This window comes from Mytilus californianus, unplaced genomic scaffold (genome assembly GCF_021869535.1).
Source record: "Mytilus californianus isolate M0D057914Y unplaced genomic scaffold, xbMytCali1.0.p SCAF_4, whole genome shotgun sequence".
Taxonomy (NCBI): Eukaryota; Metazoa; Mollusca; class Bivalvia; order Mytilida; family Mytilidae; genus Mytilus; species Mytilus californianus.
In genome coordinates, this window is record NW_026262690.1 from 53,965,309 (window position 1) to 53,989,462 (window position 24,154).

The window sequence follows — 24,154 nt, forward strand, 5'->3', positions numbered from 1 at the left end:
TATATTGATTTATTGATTGATTGATTCTTTGTTGTTTAAATACTTGATTTAAGGTATAATTCTCATAGAAAACAATTAACTTGCGGAAAATATGGCATACCGCAAACATGAGGTGCAAAATTTTGTACACCATATCCGGATTTCGACAATTAATGTCTCTTCAGTGATGTTAGGAGTCGATACGGTATTTGGAGGGACATATAATTTACCTGAATTTAGGATAGACTCTTGAATTTTAAAAGAGTCAAAATAGGATGTACGGATCATATAAACCCGAAGGCAAATATAATACAAGCCCAACGAAAAAATATAAACAAGCCTAAATTGAAAACAACGTTCAAACCTATGATTGTGTTGGATAAAAACCGCAATTTTTATACGTGTGCATGCAAAACAAATTTCTTGGTATACATATATATATATATATATGTATGTCTGCCTATGTGTAGTGACAACTGTAAATTATACCTTGTCCATCGGATTTCTTATGATTAAGAAATACCCGGCTTTAGAATATTTATAAAGTGCCTAGAAAATCAACCTAACAATGTTAGAGTAGATTTGATTCATTACTTCCTCCCCGTCCGGGGCTGGAACCTGTACTTTTCACTTCATACTTCTATTTTGCGGAAAATGATGACACAAGACGGCACTTAATTTCGAAGATGAGAATTAAGTATTCAAATATCTGCAAAGGCATTCAAAATTTTATGCAGACCATGTTTAAGTTTAAAGTTTCAAGTTCTAATATCGATTTTTGAATTTTTGGGTGAAAATACGTTTTTTTGAAATAACAAAAATTGCAACAACAAAAATTCGCGTATTTGCCTTAAAACAATGGTTTTGATAAGAAAATAACACTCTGTAAATATTAGACCAATTGGGCAATTATTTACCTTGGTACAGTGTATCCGATTTCATTAGATATGGAAAATACATTGTCTTGTATCGTTTCTTTTGTTGACTAGTATATATATATATACAAGTCTAAATTGAAAACAACGTTCAAACTTATGATTGCGTTGGATAAAATGACTATATATATACAACCAAGTCTAAATTGAAAACAACGTTCAAACCTATGATTGCGTTGGATAAAAATCGCAATTTTTATACGTGTGCATGCAAAACAAATTTCTTGGTAGAGGGGTCTATATACAGCACAAACAACATTTTCCAAAAGACTAAATGAGTGAAAAAGTATATTTTAACAAAACGCATTTGACTAGCAGGTCGAACAACTGATGTTCTTAAACCCTGCTGACTGCCATTGGCGATTGCCAAATAAACGGATCACAAGATGTAACAAAATAGATCTTATTTTTAATTTATTACCAAACAGAAAACAATAAACTATTTTTTTTCTTTTTTTTTTCCTCAACTTTAAATATTTTATTTCACTACTGGTTGTGAACAATGTCCCTTAGCGCTACATAGCCAGAAATTAGTAGTACTTTTGCTAATTAATATTCATAATATGTAAATGAGAATTGTACCACGTGATAATAGTTTAAACTGGACAGGCTTGATATCATTAAAATCTTTAAAACACGGACATTATAAGTTGCCCGTCACAGAGTCCTTGTTTATAATCACTCTGATATTTCCGGAAAGTTGTCAGGCGGTCAAAATCAAAACAATGAACGCAAATTTAGTGAATTTTTCGTGTTTTCGTGAGTTTATTCTTCTTGAAATAGGGGCATTTTAACTTTACGTGGGAACCTAGAGTTCAACGACTACACATACAAGGTTTGGACTTGCTTATTCTTTGGACATTCAAGTTTCAAGTTTCATCCCCGCAACCTGTTTTTGTAATGACCTTGTTAGCCAATTTTCAACACGAAGTTTGCAAATTTGAGGTTTCAGCCATTTTAGCCTGTATTTTATACTGCAATGTTAAAAGCCCTTCGCTTCGATTTTTAAAATAGCTCAGGAACCTTGATTTTTGCAACGACAGTCATTATGTTTCGTTTAAATGGTGTATATTGTTGTGTATATTTATTTTCTGTCCCCGCAACCTGTCTATCACTTAAATTAAAGTTAAAACAGACCATTTTTTTCAAAATTCCCTATCATTTCAATATAATTTCCGTGACCCGTATCCGATTTCTTTAGTATAATATTCAAATAAGCAAAGTGGCGTTGATTTCTGGATATGACAACAAAGACACTAAGGTTCCTCCCTGTGATATTAATTGCTAATGAAACAAGGGGATTTAATTAAAAAAATAGATCATATATTTATATTCTGTGTTAGTTGCATTTTACAAAGTATTCATACGTGCACACAATACATTTACATTATTCAGTTATCCTATATACAAACAATCCTATGAGAAAGAAAAAAACCCGGATTGTTGTCCGTCATTTGTTTTGATATAAAAAATCTAGTTTAAACCGAAAGTAGAATTAACCAAACAAGCATGGTTGACCACATGGCTAGACAAATAATTTCATGAAATGGTAAGTAGTTTATTATAGTCATCAAGTCAATTATCTAATGTGTAAATTTTTAAACTTAGAATAATCGAATATTTCAGGTAAGTAAAAAATGAAGTATATAAAAGAGATCAAGGAAGGAGATATTGACCCCTCTTGATTGATATATTGATTTATTGATTCTTTGTTGTTTAAATACTTGATTTAAGGTATAATTCTCATAGAAAACAATAAACTTGCGGAAAATATGGCATATCGCAAACATGAGGTGCAAAATTTTGTACACCATATCCGGATTTCGACAATTAATGTCTCTTCAGTGATGTTAGGAATCGATACGGTATTTGGAGGGACATATAATTTACCTGAATTTAGGATAGACTCTTGAATTTTAAAAGAGTCAAAATAGGATGTACGGATCATATAAACCCGAAGGCAAATATAATACAAGCCCAACGAAAAAATATAAACAAGCCTAAATTGAAAACAACGTTCAAACCTATGATTGTGTTGGATAAAAACCGCAATTTTTATACGTGTGCATGCAAAACAAATTTCTTGGTATACATATATATATATATGTTTGTCTGCCTATGTGTAGTGACAACTGTAAATTATACCTTGTCCATCGGATTTCTTATGATTAAGAAATACCCGGCTTTAGAATATTTATAAAGTGCCTAGAAAATCAACCTAACAATGTTAGAGTAGATTTGATTCTTTACTTCCTCCCCGTCCGGGGCTGGAACCTGTACTTTTCACTTCATACTTCTACGACAACACCGCCTAGCATTGCGCAGACACCTTATTCCCTCCTCTAACTATAGCTGATAAAAATCAGCTTTCGTTTCGGGAGGTGGTACCTATATATATATATATATATTATCTCAATTGATATAAATATGAAATAAAATGTTCTTTGTCTTAAATTTGAAGGTTATAATATTTTTTTCATCCAGGTTCAAATTGTCCAAAACATAATCTGTCTCCAACTGCTCTGGGAACTGCTTGATAACCACATTTCAAAGCTTACACATTTTTGTGACTGAACAACTTATTACCGGCTGATTATGTTTGAATTACCTGTACTGCTAAAGCTGTAGAATATTCATTGCCGTATAATCCTTTACTATCGCGTTTTTGTAGAATATATTCTAATGCTGCCTTTGATTGTGTAGAATATGCAGCATCATTGACACAAGCATAAGCTAAATATACCATTGCAGCTTCGTCTGAAATTAAGCGATTTAACAAATGCAACCGTTTATCATACTGCTAAAAATTTAAAAAAAAACTATTACATAATAACAATATTGACTTATTATGTTTAGATTTCCCCAATTTTAACATATATTTGTTACTCATACATGCTGTTTTTCTTCTTATCAAAATAAACTGAATTTGTAGAAAACCGAGTAAAAGAATTATTTGTACATGACAGTGAATAGCCACGAATGTTAATGTGAAAATGAAATATATTTAAAAGTATGTATTGAAAATTCAAAAATAAAGATAATTTTCTTACGAAAATTTAATTTAGTAAAAATATTTTTCTCTTTAATAACGAGGCCTGATATTTTCAATCTTCATAGGAATGTGGAATAGGAACCGAATTATAAAGACTGGTTAGTTCACATACATTTGGGATAAGTTCTAACCTCTTTCTAGAACTGTTCTCCCTTATAACTAGTACTTTTCTAGTGTAGAAAACTGTCAGAATCAGTTATAATGTGAAACTGTCTAGTAATACGTTTTTATTGTAGACTATCTAAAACTTTTCAGTTAGAACTGTCTAGATCAGAGCTAGGTTAGTATTGTCCAAATCTATTCTAGGGTATAACTGTTCGAATCAGTTATAGGGTAGAACTGTCCAACATTTATATAGTAGAAATTTCAGAATATGTTCTAGGTTAGAACTGCCAAAAACTGTTAAGAAACCGTTCTAAAGGAATCAGCCGAACTGTTCTACATACTTTTTTTGAACAGTTCTCCTTACAGTTTCTGTCAGATTTTAAGAAAGGTTAGAACTGGTCCAACCTTAACATAATTGCAATGATACCATCGATTAAACATTTTTGACACCACTTTCATCTTCTCTGAAAGAACATAGTTTACCCGAACCAAGTACTAAAAATAATTGATGTTAACTTAAAAATTACTAGAGAACTCTTTATGATAAAAAAAGTTCATATTAAATGAACTGAAAAAACTTACTGACAAATTATTTATTCTGTTTGATAAACCTCCTAGTCTGAAACCAAAAAAAACCGAATTGTTGTCCGTCATTTGTTTTGATTTAAAAAAATCTAGTTTAAACCGAAAGTAGAATTTACCAAACAAGCAGGTGGCACGGTTGTATTTCCTGGCCCATAAGGGATAATGATAGCCTTTTTAGAATTTTCCCCACTTTCTAACACTGCTAAAAATTCTACATTCACAGTTAACTGAAGTACTTTCATTTTACTATTCAGAAATGAATTTGAATATGTATCATGACCGTTTACTTTTTTTCCTATCTTTAAGAACCTAAGGCCACTAGTGCTTTTAGGTCTTTTATCGTACAGTGAATACAAAATTAAAAAAAAATCTCAAAAATTCATTTTCATCTGTATGTAAAATTATTTCATATTTTCTACACCTGATTCATCCCTCAGTTTGGGAAAGTATGTTCAGTTGATACTGTATTTTTTGTCCAGTCATAATGTTCAGATACATTGACTTAAGTAGGGTACACAAAAGAGCAACCTAAATTCTGGAATGCAAATACTACCGTGCTACCTTAACCAAGACATTTCAAACTTGAAATCAGTCATGACACCTATGATGCATAGCCTTCTTACTATGTAACATATTACAATAAAGAATACTAGTCTGCACTTATTTCTTACCAAAAAAAAAATGAAAGATTACACCCCTACCCCAGCTGGCAGATTTTCACTTTTTTATCAATTTACCATTTTTACTTAAGGAGTGAACAAAATCCAAATATATGATGTTTCAAATCAACACAGAAGTCAAACATGGTGATTCAGGAGGAATTATTGGATTGCCAACTCTATTTATAGTTAATCTGACTGAAAGAAACAGTTTAAGCACCAAATCATGAAAAATGATATTAAAGTCCATTCCACATTTTACAGCATGCCTGACATTACTTTAAGCATTTCCAGATTATGAAGGCAACACAACAATGCAAGATTCTTTAGATGACAGTTAACTATTATTCTAAAATCTTTTTGACAATACATGTACTAGAATATATCTCTAAGTTGACTGTTTGTCTATTTCTTATGTATGCATTAAGTTAAATTATGTTCCCTTACATAATCATTTTACCTTTATTGTGCTTTTCATTGTCAGAAAATCAAAACAATTAATGAAATTTGCATGGAAAATGAATAAACTATTTAATCTTGCTGATAAACAATCATAATTACATTCTTTGTAAAAAAAAATGTCTTGTCAGTGTAAAGAAACCCCTATTGCTATCTCTATTTCAGCAAAATATCAGGTCTAAATGAATAAGTAACGACCCCTTAACCACTTGCAGGTTCCTAAAAAGCTCATATTGGTGTCATGTTACCACAAAACTACAAATTAAACCTAAAGAAAACTAGTAAAGCTGTACTTTTGTGGAAAAAAAAACAGAAATTAAGCAATTTATTTATTTCTGTGAAAATAATAGGATGTACAGGCAAATAAAATATGTCGCGTCTCAAATTCCAGTGGTTGCACATGTGTCAGACACTGCGAAAAGTTAAAGCGAGCATTTATAATTAAAAACGTATTGCAAGTTACATAAAAATAATGAAGTTTCTACTTTCTATGTAAATTTTTACTTTATTACCCACATATCAGGCAAAATTTGCTGAATCAGCAATTTTCACCCCCAGGGTCGGAATTTAAGGACTGTTTTTATCATAGTTGCACTTAATCAACTTTTTATTGATACACTTACAAATTGCATAGGTAAAAAAAATCCTTCATTGATTTAGTGTAAACATGTATATCCCCCCTAAGGTGGCACGGTAGTATTTCCTGGCCCATAAGGGATAATGATAGCCTTTTTAGAATTTTCACCACTTTCTAACACTGCCAAAAATTCTACATTCACAGTTAACTGAAGTACTTTCATTTCACTATTCAGAAATGAATTTGAATATGTATCATGGCCGTTTACTTTTTTCCCTATCTTTTAGAACCTAAGGCCACTAGTGCTTTTAGGTCTTTTATCGTGCAGTGAATACAAAATTAAAAAAAATTCTCAAAAATTCATTTTCATCTGTATGTAAAATTGTTTCATATTTTTCTACACCTGATTCATCCCTCAGTTTGGGAAAGTATGTTCAGTTGATACTGTATTTTTTTCCAATCATAATGTTCAGATACATTGACTTAAGTAGGGTACACAAAAGAGCAACCTAAATTCTGGAATGCAAATACTACCGTGCTACCAGCATGGTTGACCACATGGCTAGACAAATAATTTCATGAAATGGTAAGTAGTTTATTATAGTCATCAAGTCAATTATTTAATGTGTAAATTTTTAAACTTAGAATAATCGAATATTTCAGGTAAGTAAAAATGAAGTATATAAAAGAGATCAAGGAAGGAGCTATTGACCCCTCTTGATTGATATATTGATTTATTGATTGATTGATTCTTTGTTGTTTAAATACTTGATTTAAGGTATAATTCTCATAGAAAACAATAAACTTGCGGAAAAGATGGCATACCGCAAACATGAGATGCAAAAATTTGTACACCATATCCGGATTTCGACAATTAATGTCTCTTCAGTGATGTTAGGAATCGATATATTGACTTATTATGTTTAGATTTCCCCGATTTTAACATATATTTGTTACTCATACATGCTGTTTTTTCTTCTAATCAAAATAAACTGATTTTGTAGAAAACCGAGTAAAAGAATTATTTGTATATGACAGTGAATAGCCACGAATGTTAATGTGAAAATGAAATATATTTAAAAGTATGTATTGAAAATTCAAAAATAAAGATAATTTTCTTACGAAAATTTAATTTAGAAAAAATATTTTCCTCTTTAATAACGAGGCCTGATATTTTCAATCTTCATAGGAATGTGGAATAGGAACCGAATTATAAAGACTGATTAGTTCACATATATTTGGGATAAGTTCTAACCTCTTTCTAGAACTGTTCTCCCTTATAACTAGTACTTTTCTAGTGTAGAAAACTGTCAGAATCAGTTATAATGTGAAACTGTCTATTAATACGTTTTTATTGTAGACTATCTAAAACTTTTCAGTTAGAACTGTCTAGATCAGAGCTAGGTTAGTATTGTCCAAATCTATTCTAGAGTATAACTGTTCGAATCGGTTATAGGGTAGAACTGTCCAACATTTATATAGTAGAAATGTCAGAATATCTGAAAGAACATAGTTTACCTGAACCAAGTACTAAAAATAATTGATGTTAACTTAAAAATTACTAGAGAACTCTTTATGATAAAAATAGTTCATATTAAATGAACTGAAAAAACTTACTGACACATTTTTTATTCTGTTTGATTAACCTCCTAGTCTGAAACTACAAGACCAAATCCTTTTGGGTTACAGAAAAAACGATGCACGACTTTGACACGCCTTACAAATAATCCGGATCTAGGATGATTTGATAGCAAAAACACCTATAGGTTCCAACTAACCCTATCGGAACACATGCATATATCTGACATAACATGGTTTATCTAAAGCAAACTAAGTCCGAAAACGTCTAGACTGTCCTGATAAAAAACATAATGATTATTTTCGTGCGCACTGCATGAGTTCATGGGCAAATCTTTATCAGATACGCTGGAGACCAAGCCTTTTTGTTATTTTAGACAGCAGGAACAATAATAATAATAATCATAATAACAATAACAATAATAATATAAATTCATATACATCAAGTCAATCTAAGGTACTACAAATTAAGAGACCGGTTTTTGTAAACTCCAACTCATCTGACAACAAAATGGCTTACAGCCAAGTGGTTTGTATCTGTTTGGCACAATATGTATTTTCGTAATTTTACCATTTTTATAATGTTTTGAGCAAGTACAACTAACTTCCGAGAGCATCAAAGTTTAAAAACAATTATAGAAAATATATTTAAGCAACAACGTACCTTAATGAATCAAAATTGTATTCATGATATTAGCATATAAAAATTATAGACTGGAAAGTATATATTTTTTCATAATGTTTACTTATTGTTATCACACGATTGGCGTCTAACTACCAATGATACTTACCAACACCGAATGTATAGATGCCTGGTGATGTTGAAATATCTTTCAAATAAGCTGCATCTACAGTAGAGTTCGCGTTACATAATGCCAGGACAACAAGTGCATATGCAAACTTGTTGCTATGAAAATGTTGCGAAGATACGTTTAGATGGTTCTGTAGTTTATCTATCAAGTTATGTCCATAGAAGTTTCTTGGGTCTTGACAGGTAGCTGTTAGTCCTAGGACGTAATGGGCTAATTTGCCGTGGCCCCATGCCGGATTTGTTAGTGCTATATTGCTGTAAAAAGATGACAATCTGTTTTATGAGATCTTAATTCAGAGGGTTTTTTTAAATTAAATTGTTTAGACTTCCGAGATGTCGAGACAAACACAAATATCTGGTTATATATAGTGATGGATATTTATTCAATGAAATCCCACTTAAAACAATCGGGAATCCAATTGATTACCAGGTACTTAAAACAGGGGTTTGTTTTTGTGCTAAAAAATGTATTCAACAAATTGTTAATTTTGGTTATCAGAAAGTGCTTCAAGAGTAGTGAAGATTTGTAATTAAATCGTTAAATGATTTTGGACGTCATCAGATAATCTTAAAGACCGCGTTATCACGTCCATATATGGTAAATGTGGTATATACGTCAATAAAACAGCTAACATACACGAAGAAAGAAAAGAAAAACAAAGAAATCAAAGCCAAAAGAGACATCAGACGTCAACATTGATTACGTAGTCCAATGAAAGTATATTGTTCTTTCCAAATAACGTTTCGCTTGACAAATACGTTTTTCCACGCACCAACTATATATGTAAACTGAGTGATCCGTAGATATGGTGTATGTGATATATTGTTTGTATTTCCAAAGGCAATTGTAATAATACTCAGGGAAGTAGAACAAGCAACAGCTTAACGAAAGAAAAATACAGCAAAAACATTTCCTTCACACAGTACGTGAAAACTAAAATAAACACTTTCCGATAGAAAGAACGTGTCGCCATGAGGCTTGTCTTAAGGAACTAAACAAGCATCGCACTTTTACGGGCCGCGGAAACTGGTCATCAATAGACCTGTTCGTACGTATTTATTATAATACTTTAGTTAAATAAGTTCCTTCAAACTTGTAAATAAAAACAATAAAAAGATTCCAACAAATGTCAAATAAATAAATGAGCTCAAATTTTTATACACTATGTAAATACTAATGAAACATTACAAATGTAAATGAAATGTTATCAAGCAAATTAATACACACCTAGAACTGTTTTTTTGTCTTTTCGTAATTTTTTTGTTTTTTTGCCATGGTGTTGTCAGTTTGTTTTTCGACTTATGAGTTTGAATATTCCTTTCGTATCTTTCGCTTCTCTTTTGAAATATGATATATTGTTATTTTTATTTTGTGAACTGCTAAACAGATGAAGCTATAAATAGTAACCACTCAATATGATTTCATGCAGATATGAGAAACTTTCATACTTGCTGATTGCAGATAGCAAATCCAGGTTCATTTGTTTCACACTTATATAAGAGGTGGGATCTTTCTTTGAAAACCATGCATCATTCGCCAAATGAAGTGCAATTATTGCTTCAGCCTCAGAACGCTCTCCCCATCCCCATTCAGCATTTCTTTGTTCAAGAAGCATACGAGTGCCATCATTTACTGCACATTGTCTAACTGTAATAATAATTAAAATAAAACAAATTATCTTACTACACTGTATACACTATATATCAAACACTATATAATACTTAACACCAAATTAACACTCTACACTCAAAATTGGTCGTTGTATCGGTTAGTCTATGAAAAGGTATATACTATGAAATTTAGAGCGAGGGGCTTGCTCCGAGCACTTAGTTTCATAGTATATACCTGTTCATAGACTATCCAATTTAGCACATACTTACAACTCAAGTAATCTTTTAATTGGTCTATTCATAGTTTATTTTGGCTGACTACTTGTATCCCAGGTGTTTGTAAAACGGAGTTCATTAAAGAAGTTTTATGCTTTGTAAATCTACTCACTAGTATCATAGTAAAATATGTGATTTCAAAAGGCTCTTGACTCCAGAATGAAAAGATGGTAGATGCTGGTGTAAGTATGTATATTGATATAAAGCGGTATTTTTACTACATGTACTTCTTTACATGGTAAGAGGACAAAATAAATTGACCAAAAGCAGGCAATAATTAAATTGCAGTGGAAGCTTTACATGTTTTGAAAACATTTTTCAAGTTCACAGTAAACCTAAAGCAATAATAAATTTGAAACATATACACAGTATGTCCCCATAGATAGTCTAGCGGATAGGCATTAAAAAGCAACTACCAATAGATCAAAGATTATAGGTTTTTTTTATTTCAAAGTAAAAACTAAAAGATTTATCAGAATATGTATATATATATATAGGTGGCACATTCCCCCCTTCAGAAATCATCATGGTTTTTCAATTCATGACATCGTCCCGAACATGCATGAAATATTTGCCACTTGACATTAAGCAACCAACAATCAATCAATCAATCTATTCATGACGAAATATATCAATTTCCTTAAGAAAGTTAAAAAAAGAATCATCAACAAGTTGCCTTAATTTCCCTTCACAAGGTTTCATAGTACACACTTTTTTGTGTACAAAGTAATTGCATGGATGATAAATTACCACAATTTTAAGATAGCGTTGTACTCTAATCAAGGTATTAAGGACCATATTTGTTACTCTTTATTTAAATGAAAGAAACTTGCAATTGTCAAAAACATTTTTTAGATCCAAAGATTTTAATAGCATGATATTTAGAAATCATTGTGATAACTAATTTCAGACTATTTAATTTAATTTGGTACACATCATTTTATTTCAAAATAGCCAGTAACAATTTTTGTTTTAATGTCTTGATTACGATACAATAAAATCTTACCATTGTGGTCATTCATGCGTAGTTACTTAGTACACGGAAAAAGTATGTACTATGAAAGTTAGAAGGCAAATTCAAGCAATTTCATTGGACGAGAAGTTGTAAGTATGTGCTAAGAAATATTTTTTTTTCACAATGCTTCCTCCATAAATATAAAACGCCTAAAGGACGTGATAAATTATTCATTCAAACAGCTATTGAACCTTCAGGTCAAACAGAATTTTCTACAAATTGTACATTAAGTCTAATAAAAAGTTAAATCACAAAAATACTGAAATCCGAGGAAAATTCAAAACGGAAAGTCCCTAATCAAATGGCAAAATCAAAAGCACAAACACATCAAACGAATGGACAACAACTGTCATATTCCTTACTTGGTACAGGCATTTTCTTATAGTAATTAATGGTGAATTCCCGAAGTGTATATATTCGGCTGGTCATGTTTAGTTATTTGCCTAAACATAGTATCCGTTTAAATCTCTATTTTTTCAAATTCATAAATTATTCTATTTGTTAGATTTGTCTACTTTCATTCGCCGGAATGCAACAACAACAACACAATGCCTGTATTAATATACGCGCTTACTTAACGATAAATATGTATAATATTGGCAACACTAGATGGTAATATATACTCTTTGTGAACATAAGCGTTAAAATGCTATTTGTTTTCGCAAAAGTGTTGTATTTCTGTTTTAAATATTTGATAAAGAGTCTGCGAGCCAGACATTCCAACAGACAACGGTATATCAATGAACGTTTATTGTGCGTCCCTGCAAGCTAACTTGCTGTCGTACTTGTATGAAACAGATTTTATAGAAACAAAACTAAAATATTTTTGTCTCAACATATGTAAACTACCTTCATATACTGATTGTCGTCTTCAATTACTTTTCAGTACCTATTCTACAACCATCTTTATTTCCAAATTTTGTCAAAACGCACATACTATGACTATCTGATGGACATTACATTTTTCGTTTAACAATTACATTTGAACACTCGATGATAGTCCAAATCCAAGGATCAATATAAAAGAACGACATTTTTAGTGCTTGTGTCATGAACATATTCATACCTTTGTCTCCGGTGAGAATTCGACTGCTGCATGCGGTATGATTTCCTCCTTCTACAAAAAAAGCATTTGGATAAGGCGCATCGTGATTAAATGAGTCTTTAGTGCAAGAACGTATATGATAAATAGAAGCTTATCATATTTGGTAGCAGAATAGATTTACAACATCAATGTGATAGCTGAAGAGAATTAAACCAGAAACCGTACATTACAAGATATCACCTGGTTTAATTTGATATAATAGTGTATATTTTGTCTGAACAAGATTGATCAAATCTTATGATGTACTATTTGTTTTGAATGTTACATGATTGACTGGAGTAGACCAACGAACCTTTGATGGCTCTTTCATTTTTTTAGACGTTGACAATAGTTGACGATTTTTTTTTAGTCTTTCGTATATAGATATGTTGGTATTATTCATTTTAACACAGCACACAATCATGTAAATATAGAAAATATATGGATTCAATATCAACCAAACAGGCTAACGTTGTCAATTTCGGGTGGTAGTATTTTGTTTCTTATATTTTACTTGCACTTTATTCAAGTGATGTTTACTATAAGCTATTATATTGCAGTTTGTTTTAATGAAGTAACGATTGTTAAAATATTTGCATTTATGCATATTCAAAAGCTTAACTTTTGTTCGAAAAGTTCGAAGTTAAAAAAAAACACCTAAAAATTTTAAAACTATGAAATAAAAAAGCACTAAATTCGCTATTTCATCAGAGATATTAGGAAGAAGAACTAATATCAGTTTTTATAATTTATATTATAACTGTTATACTTTGTTTTAATTAGAAAGAACGACTGATATGAAAACATCACAAGCTAACCGGAAGTCATTATAAATTTATCGTTTCGGTTTTCTAAATTAATTTAGATCTATCTCACATGACTGTGGTCTTTGCTTTGACTCACTCCTTTGGAGTTCATGCTATCCCCTCAATGTCTGTTTTCGTCCTTGATTTGTTTCTTCTTAATAAATTTATTTGAACATCAGTAAAAATGTTTTAACAAAAATACCGAACCCGAGGGTAAATTTAAAAAGAAGGAAACCATAAATCCGGACAAAACCAAATGCTGACTATATCAACCAACGAAACGATTGCAAAACAACTGTTACCTCTAAGTTGACTCTGATTCTATTTTGCTGTAAAAGATCGTCTGACAGGGGGTGCACTCATAACAGGAGAACTCATAAATGTCCGTTTAAATTTGGAGTTCAAACGATTTCCTAATTCAAAAACAAATTCACATAACTCATAATTGAATGTGATTTAACTCGCAATCTGAAAATAATTAACATATACCTTTAGATAGAAGAAAACATCCAGCCATTTGAATCAAGATGATAAGGGTGGCAATTTCTTTAAACATTTCTACAAGGATCTAAAATTAACAACAACAGCAGTTTAACATAAAGTAATTTAAAATGAATTTTGAAGATTTAATATACACAACCGCCAACTGTCAAAGATCGCTAATGTTTTTAGTTATAACAATTATTCAATCAAAAAGATTTTAATATAGGAATTTTGAATATTTAAAGTTGTTTCGAATCATAAATTAATGTTGCTTTCTTCTCATCTGTTTTTAATTACTTACTGAAAAACACAAGGCATTAGCAGACAAACGTAACACTGTTTTGGTAATTATATTACAGTGACAACCCTATGTTTTGTTTGCGATAAATCACGCGTGATTCATTTGAAGGAAACATTGTTTATGTTTGTTTTATATAATAAAAAGTTAAAAGTGTATAAAACAAACTTCTTAGAATAGACATAAAATACTATTGGATTAGTCATTACAACCCTGCGTGTGTCTTTCTTTCTCCAGACAGTAATACCGAATAATATGGAACGCCACAGCTGTCTTATGTGGAACTCTGATATTTCTTTATGTTGTTTTATTATTACTTGATGATATGTTGTCTTTACTTAATATGGTTTTGACATTACGTAATGATGTTTTGATATAACTCAATATGGAAAAGTCATTACTTAATGATATTTCGATATTACACGATATGGTTTCGTATTGACTTGATATAGTTTTGTCATTACTCAATATGGTTTTGTCATTACTCGATGTGGTTTCACCATTATTTAATGTGGTTGTGTCATTAGTCAATGTGGTTTTAACATTACTTGATGTGAATGTGACTTAACGTTATGTAGTTGTTTCATTACATGATGTGGTTTTGTTATTTTGTAATGATGATTTGCCTATTCTTTATATGGTTTTAACATTACGTAATGATGTTTTAAAATTTGACGATTTTACACTACATGATGTGTTTGTTTCATTATTTGATGTGGTCCTGTCATTCTTTGATGTGGTTATCCCATTACTTGATGAGGTAAAATGACGTGACCAATTCGGAAAAACCTGTTCTATTTTTAGATAGATTTCCATGTTGTATGTGCCTTGGATGAGTGTGGCCATCCATCGAATTAGAGTTCAAATTAAAGTTCGGGTTACTGTTTGAGTTAAACTTTGAGTTAGTCTTCGATTTCGAATTCAAGTCATTATTAGAATTAAAGTTTTAGTTAGGGAGCTACCATTTGATTTTTATGGGGGGCTAGGATGAAATTTTTAAAAAAAAGGCAGGACAGGAGTTTTGAGTAAAAAAAAAGGCAGGATGAGCAACTTGGCAAAAAAAAAAGGCAGGATGACAATTTATGAAAAAAACCAAGGATAAACTATTAAAAAAAAGGCAGGACCGAATAGAGAAAAAAATAAAAATGCAGGACAGAGATTACTACTAAAAAAAAAATGCAGGACAAAATTTTTCATCCTAGCCCCCCCCCCCCCATAAAAATCAAATGGTAGCTCCCTTAGCATTGAGTTTCGAGTTGGACTTCGAGTTTGAGTCACATTAAACTGAGGTAGAGTTCTAGTTACAACATTAAATTTGAGTCACTTTTTGAGGTAGAGTTTGAGTAAGATTCGAATTTAAGTCTCATTTAGATTAATTAAGATTTTGAGTTGAAATTCGAGCTATCTTATATGAGTTCGTAATTAAATTTTCTATCGCGGAACAAGGACTTTTGCTCGGGCTTCCGAAAAGAGGGCTCCGGGGTATGCGTATAAAAGATGTTACAGTATACAAAACGCAACATAGAAGTTGAAATAAAGTTAGATGTGGTGTGATTGACAATGAGACAACTATCCATCAGAGTTTAAATGCAGTGGATGTAAGAAATCATATATAGGCAACCGTACAGCCTTCAACACACCGTATAGTCAGCTACAAAAGGCCACCATGCAACATGTGAAAAAATTCAAACGAAAAAACAAACGGTCTTTTTTATAAATAAACAATTTACAAAAAAAAAATGACACACATTTATACAACGACAACAATTGAACTTCATGCTCCTGACTTGGGGCAGGTACATAAAGAAAGTGCACGTGGCGGAGTTTAACATGTATGTGAGCGCTAAATCCTAACCTTACATCGGACTGTTACAGTTGTGTAACAGCACAACACGAGAAAAAAATGTAAACTAGACAAAGTGATGTCCCCGCACTCAACTCATTTAACCGCTTATACCCCAAAAATGACAAAAAAAAGTTCAATTATCTCCCAAAAGAGCAAAAGATAATAAAAATAAAAACCCTGATTCAATATATGTACAAGCAGACAGTAAAGAGAAAACTTCCTAGGATTCAAACTGTAGGAGGAGTTATGCGGAATAACTATATACCCATAATGGGACGGACAGAAGGACGGACGGACGGACGGACAGACGGACGGACGGACGGACGGACAGACGGACGGACGGACAGGGGTAAAACAATATGTCCCCCCCCCCCAACTTTCAGTTGCGGTGGCATACAAAACAGTTTCATTTGGCTGTTTCAATAGATCGGTATGACTGGGTAATATAAATCCATCGGGGTGATCTCGGATGCTCCAGAAAAGCACCCGTCGTGTTATTCGAGAAAGTACAAACCCAGTGATTTGGTTTTATTTGGTAGTTTACATTCAAGGAAAAGATTACGGTTTTATGGTTACGACCACTGGAACATGTCCGTCGTCAGATATGAAACAGATATTCCAAAAAGTTTATTTTTCCATTAGTGCGAGGTAGATCGGGGAATTCAATTGATTACAAATAAAAGATTGATATTCGTATAAGTTCAAATGATCATTTACGCAAAAAAAAATTCGGAGAATTCTTCTTTTATAGTATTAATGCTTTGTCGCTTAGTCCGAGCCCGCTCCCCCCGTTTCCCTGTAACTTTAGTGTGAGTTGATTTGAAGTGTTTCATTTGTTAACAATAAAGTTCAAATCTTTTGATTTGTGTCGAGCCTGCGACATCAATGTAGCGGCAGTGAGACACAACAAATCTATATTTCGTCGTCGATAGTGGCGTCGGCGTCTCCATCTCCATTTTTTTATTTCTATTGAGTTTAACCTTTCATTATACATGTTACTAAACATGTATGACATGTATATTACTTTTAGAATATCATACTGGATTTGTTTACCTCGACTATTGTATCTGTATTTATATTGTATGTTTCTCTGTAAACTTGTATTTAGTTTTTAGAGAATAAAGTATCTATCTATATATCTATAGATCGTTAGGTTTCTAGTTTTTTACATTTTTCATTTCGGGACCTTTTATAACTTACTATAGGGTATGGGTTTTGCTCATTGTTGAAAACCATACAGTTTTGTTTTAGTTAAATAAAACCGAATTAAACTGTTTTGACATGATAAATTTGTAAATCTCCATGAAGTGTTTTAAAACTTGTATAGGAGTTATTCCTCAATTTCAAGAAAAAGCATCTACAGAAAAACATTTTTTTTTTTTTTTTTTTTTACCGATAAATGGATAGATAAATGTACAGCCGATCAACATGACGCTTTTACACTTACAGCAGCAATATCAGGCGAGACACAGGGTTCCGTGGAATATTTTACAAATTTATTACAAAAATACTGCTTCCGTTTGAGAACTTAGGATAAAAACAACAGGACCAAGTGGTTTGGGGATATCCCAATTATGTCCGAAATACTGTAAACTTTTTAATACTTTTTTTCTTATTATTGTCTGCCGTTCACCTTTTTCATACCAAATAACTCTGAACAACCACTCGAACTTTAATTTGAACTTTAACACAATGGATAGCGATACCCATCCAAAGCACATTAAACAAACGATATATTGAAATCTGTTTAAAAATAGAACATATTTTTTTCCGAATTGGTCACGTGGTTTTACCTCATCAAGTAATGGGATAACCACATCAAAGAATGACAGGACCACATCAAATAATGAAACAAACACATCATGTAGTGTAAAATCGTCAAATTTTGAAACATCATTGCGTAATGTTAAAACCACATAAAGAATAGGCAAATCACCATTACGAAATAACAAAACCACATCATGTAATGAAACAACTACATAACGTTAAGTCACATTCACATCAAGTAATGTTAAAACCACATTGACTAATGACACAACCACATTAAATAATGGTGAAACCACATCGAGTAATGACAAAACCATATTGAGTAATGACAAAACTATATCAAGTCAATACGAAACCATATCGTGTAATATCGAAATATCATTAAGTAATGACTATTCCATATTGAGTTATATCAACACATCATTACGTAATGTCAAAACCATATTAAGTAAAGACAAAATATCATCAAGTAATAATAAAACAACATAAAGTAATATCAGAGTTCCACATAAGACAGCTGTGGCGTTCCATAGAATAATCAAATTATATTCTTGGTTAAGTGTAAAATTTAGATAATGACAGACCTCCGTAACCTCTGCCATCTAATGGACATTGTCTTTGTTATTGTTATCTTTAGTCACTAAAAAATGAAATAACAAAAACAACCCGAACTTCAAGGTTAAATGAAAAAGGGGAAGTCAATAAAACCTGTCAAAACGAAACGCTCGACTATATCAACCAACGGAACGACTGGAAAACAACTCATATTCATCTCTTGGTACATGTATTATCCAAAGACAATAGTGATTTAAACCTGGTTTAATTGATAGCTAAACAGCACATTTGTATGACAGTTGTCATTAGTACCGTTATATTGACACAAAATTATTTGAGCACCCCTTACATACATAATTGATTAACATGACAATCATTGGGATCCAGAGACCAAATTTTGTAAACATACATAATAGATATAGAACATAACAAAATTAATCAAACCAAACTCAAAAACACTCAAATATAGCAAAGACGCCAACAAAAAATGTTTTTTAAAAATTAATAGTAAAAATGACAGAATCGTTTACATGTACTGCAGAGTATGTCATTACAAATTGAACTAAGATTACCTGATTCATTACAAGTTAATTACAATTCAAATACATATAGTTTCTGGATTCTGCCCTCAGAAAACCATATATTTGATGAGATTCCAACGTAACCGCATAGATTCTCTGTCTATTAAACATAAAATGACGCCCCACCCCTTCTTTTTTGGCGTCTAGAACTGCCAAACCTGAAACATTAAACAACTTGAACCATATTATGAAGTAGAATCATGTAGCAAGGGTAAAAAAGTGTAACGATCAGTTTTAGGGTGGAAATATCCTAATCGGTTCTAGGGTAGAACCGCCTAAAATTGTTCAAGGGCAGATCAATCAGAATGTGTTCTCGGGTAGAACTGTTATAGAACGTTTGAGCAACAGTTTTACGCTAGACGTTTTAAGGTAGAAGTGACAAAATAAATTCTAGGATCGAATTATCCAAAACTGCTATAAGTTTGGTTCTAGTGAAGAACCTTCATAATTTGTTTTAGGGTAGAACTGCCAAAAACTGTTCTAGGATAAACCAACTTGCGTAAGAAACTATTCTAAAGGTGACAGTAGCTGTTCCATGCAGATTTAAAGAATGATAAGGACTGGTCTAACCGAATATGCAATCTCAAAGTTGTAAACAAGTCAGTTCTATAATGAAAACTAACAGATGGCAGGAAACCATTGTTAAAATAGATAATAGATATACGAAGATGTGATATGAGTGCCAATTAGACAACTCTCCATCCAAGTCACAATTTGTAAAAGTAAACCATTATAGGTCAAAGTATGGCCTTCAACACGGCGCCTTGGCTCACACCGAATAGCAAGCTATAAAGGGCCCCAAAAATGACTAGTGTAAAACCATTCAAACTAGAAAACCAACGGTCTAATCTAAATAGAAAAACGAGAAACGCTACATTGAACAAGTGCTCAAAAGTTGGAAAAAATCCCCAGTTTGACAATTAGAACTTATATATGCACATACTATAGTTACTTTTTTGTGTTGCTGATAATTTTTGCCATTTGCATGTTTAACCTAGCTTCTATAGTTTTTAAGATAACTGCAAAACAACAACAGTAAAAATCAACATTTCAGGAGCGATAATTTCAAAACAGGTTGTCAAATTTTCAGATTAGAAAATCTTGTCATACGGATCATTTTTGCAGTTTTTATTTTTGACCTAGGTCTTATTCATTTCAAAATAACAGCAAAACATCTGAAAAATTAAAAAAAAAACATTTATTTTGTAGGGCAATAACTCAAAACCAAGAAAAAAAAGGATTTTCGGGGTAAATAGATTTTGTCGTTTTGATCTTTTTTGCAAGTTACACTTTTAACTTAGCTTCTATATTTTTCACGATAACAGCCAAAAACTGCCAGCAATTACTTTTGCATTGGCTATATGACATATCTCCATTAAAGGTCGATAGATTTTTCACTAATTTCAAGTGTAGACACATCTTATCGTGTTGTTCCTTTTATTATCTCTTTCAACCTAGCTCCTATAATTTGCACAATAACAGTCAACAACTGCTCAAAATGGGAGGGTCGATATTTCGGGGACATTAAATCCAAATTGAAGATAGATTTTTCTACAGTTTTCAAGGGGGAGGGGGATATCTTGTCATGTAAATCATTTTTGCAATTTACACTTCTCATCTAGCACCTATAGTTTTTGATGGCAATGAAATGTGAAAAAAGGTTAAAAGTCAATATTTCAGGGGCAATAATTAAAAATTGAGGGTAGATAGATCTTGTTATGTTGACCACTTTTACTCTAATTGTTTTCCTCTAATTGCTTTACTTCTAGAAATATTGGCAAAAACTATACCTATGTTCTAAGTTTAGACATGGCAGCCGTGTTGGCTGGTCAACCTGGACGAAAATCACAAAACTTCACAATTGACATCCTACAGATGAAGCAGACAAATTTTTGTTTCAAACAATTTTCAGGGGAGAAGATCTGTAAAGTTTACGAATAACAGGCGACGGAAAACGGACGCAAAGTGATGGCAAAAGCTTCTATGGCCCTTCTGGTCAGGTTAGTTAAAAGGTTATTATTAAAGAAAACTCATCTAACATACAACCTTTTGGTTTATTTGTATGTTTCAGAGTTTAGTGAAGCGTCCGTTTCGCTGAACTAGTATACATTATTGTTGAGGGTCCAGCTGAAGCCCGACTCCGGGTACGGGATTTTCTCGATGCGTTGAAGACCCATTCTTGGCCTTAGACTATTTTCTGCCCGTTGGTGGGTTGTTGTCCCTTTAACACATTCCCCGTTTCCATTCTATATTATAAGGCTTATAATTAAGTGCCCTAGAAAAGCTTTTCGTCTACATCAGACTCATCAGTGGCACCCAAATCGAAACAGTTGAAGTGCATTAAAACTCGATAATCCCCTAAAATGTGCCAAATACGCAAAACCTAAGTCTTTCAAAATACTTCATATTTTATTACAGTAAATGAACATATCAATGATATTTCATGTCAACACAAGTGATGGCTACTAAGCTGATGATACCTACGGACACGAAACTTCCACATGAAGTTGCATCGACCAAAGGGTTGCAATAACTCATCAAAGATACCAGGGTAACAATTTGGTACGACAGACTTTTGTTTCGTCTACTTATGACTCATCACTGATGCTCGAATCAAAACATCTATCTGGAAGGTAAAAACAACTGCGAAGTTGAAGAGCATTAGAAACCATAAATTCTGAGAGATTGTCCACAATGCAGCTTAGGCAGTCTTTGACAGAGATTAGTAAACATTTAGTGTTTCAATTATATATTTGTTTAAAATTGGTACGACGGATGCGCGTTTTGTCTACGAGGTTAATCAGTGACACTCGAATCAAAACAGTTGGTGGGCCAAACCAAATACAAAATAGAAGCGTATTATAAACAGAAAATTACGAAAATATATGCCAAATACCGCTAAGACAATATTTTCCATGCAGATGAAAAACCTTTGGTGTTTCGAATAATTTTACAAATTTTAACAGTAAAATTACAGAAAACGAACATATCAATGATATGCCATGTCAACACAAAGTTCTGATTACTAGGCTGGTGATTCACTCGATGTAACAGCATGTGATTGTATAGCACAATGTTTGTATCTCCGCTCCGATAAAAGATAGACAAACATAATCTACTAAGTATTAAGATTGAATGATGCATTTAGAAAGTTCCATGGTGAGATATTTAGTTTCTATAAGTTTTGATAAATTTCGTTACTATTAAAAAATCGTACATTTGCATAAACCTGTACATTTTTGAGACAAAAATCTCTGTCTACTTTTTGGCGGTCTTTATGCACAAACTTTTGCCGTCACCTGAATGAAAAGGTGGTTTATGTTTTCTATACTGTATATAAACATTATATAATATGCAAATTCAAATCAGTAGTGAGATCTGTATTGATTTATTCGGTTAATATTATATAAATAAATAACACATCACATTCTGTTGAATTAATTTAACACAAACAGATTTACACCTACAATGCACATACATAAAGCTTACTTAACATAGATATATCACAGAAAAACCACAACTACAATAGATGACAAGGAAACATCCTGTGTATATATTATATAAATATATAGTATAAATACTTGTTTAGTACTATCAACATCTTATTTCTATTTTCTTACCTTTAAATTTGATTCAAAATACGTATTCTATAGAAATGCAAGTTTGATCTTTGTTTTACGTAGTATAAGTAGTATAGATCGATCCCTGGCATTAAACAGTCTATGACGTGTTACAGGTTATCTTCAACGTGAGCAGGATGTACAAATTGTTTTCACTTTATCTAAAGTGTACCTATAACAATCCCGTTACATTTGTTATGTCATCTACTGAAAGCTGACAGTTATACATGTTTATTTTTGTTTCAATAAATCAAATCTCAATACTTCAGCGTTCAATCTCGTCCGAGTCCGTTGTCGTGAAAAATCAACTGTTTCTTTGAAAACTAGTTTGTTTAATTTGATCCTATCCAAGTACTCCCGGAATTTGGTAAAATATTATGAGCTTTTATTTCGGAATAATTCGTGTATTTGAATATCATTAAGAACTAAGTATGACATGATTTATAACATAATTTTCGTAAATTCGCAGTTGACAAATATAGAAATTATTATGAAACTAAGACTCAAACTATCTCAGGCAAAGTTTACCTCAGATTGAATTCACTATTATTTTTAGGCCCTTTTGTCCTATAGCTTCTAACGTATTCAGGTATTTATACATCATAGGCTTTCAAATTTCTATCAGCGTTTCTGATGAACTTTTGTATAGAAAAGCACTTCAGGCGCACAAAATAACAAACAGGTCATCTGAGCGAAAACTGTATAATCATTATTAAATATACTCTTCGAGACTAGATTATATTGTTTTTCATATATTTCACCATAGGACTGAACACGTTTTTGTAAACATTAATGACGTGTAAAAAGGGGTTATTAACTCACAACTGATTAACAGTCAGAAGAACTTTTATGTTACTTTTGTGAGTCAGCGGCCCAGTCATACACCAATAACCTCTAGGGAAAATGTATTCAATCCTTATAATTCACAATCAAATCATTTGCAAATTTTTATTTAACGTCAAATTCACAGATGACTTGTCATATACGATTTGCATATATGCTTGACATCTTCTCGTAAATCATTTTCGTAACAAATGAGTGAGACGCCTTAACGCTGATATCCATAATTATCAATTAATGCAATTAATTCGGAAATGAACCAATGTCTACGTCAAAAACTCCATTTTAATGAGTTATTGTCGAATTTGAGGAATACAAGTAACGGAAAAACCTTTAGCTTAAACGTTTTCATTCATATTACGTCATATTTTGTCCTGAAGTTAATGCAGAAATATCAGTCACAACGTTTTGCGGATTTTGTAATGCATTAGAATGGGAAAAACAGTTCTGTATATTTTTTAATTTCCGTTTTCTTGAGATCGCAGGCTTATATTTTGGTACGCTAGACGCGCGTTTCGTCTTCATCAGACTCCACAAGCGCTCAATAAAAAATGTTGCCAGGCCAGATCAAATGCGAAGGTGAAGAGCATTAAAAACCGGGGAAAAAATTCCGAAAAGTTGTGCCAAATAAG

The 24,154-nt window shown here is 32.0% G+C and overlaps 1 protein-coding gene across 1 annotated transcript in view; it reads right to left on the reverse strand.

The window, feature by feature from the left end:
- LOC127738273 (transcobalamin-2-like) overlaps positions 1-22,954 on the reverse strand; it is a 30,194-nt gene extending 7,240 nt beyond the window's left edge. The window contains exons 1-6 of the mRNA XM_052249460.1: positions 22,683-22,954; positions 14,022-14,100; positions 12,709-12,759; positions 10,190-10,388; positions 8,721-8,995; positions 3,523-3,671 (exon numbers count right to left, since the gene is read on the reverse strand). Coding sequence (XP_052105420.1) covers positions 3,523-3,671; positions 8,721-8,995; positions 10,190-10,388; positions 12,709-12,759; positions 14,022-14,088 — 741 coding nt within the window. The 5' untranslated portion in view covers positions 14,089-14,100; positions 22,683-22,954. The remainder of the gene's footprint in view (positions 1-3,522; positions 3,672-8,720; positions 8,996-10,189; positions 10,389-12,708; positions 12,760-14,021; positions 14,101-22,682) is intronic.
- Between the last annotated feature and the right edge of the window lie 1,200 nt (positions 22,955-24,154).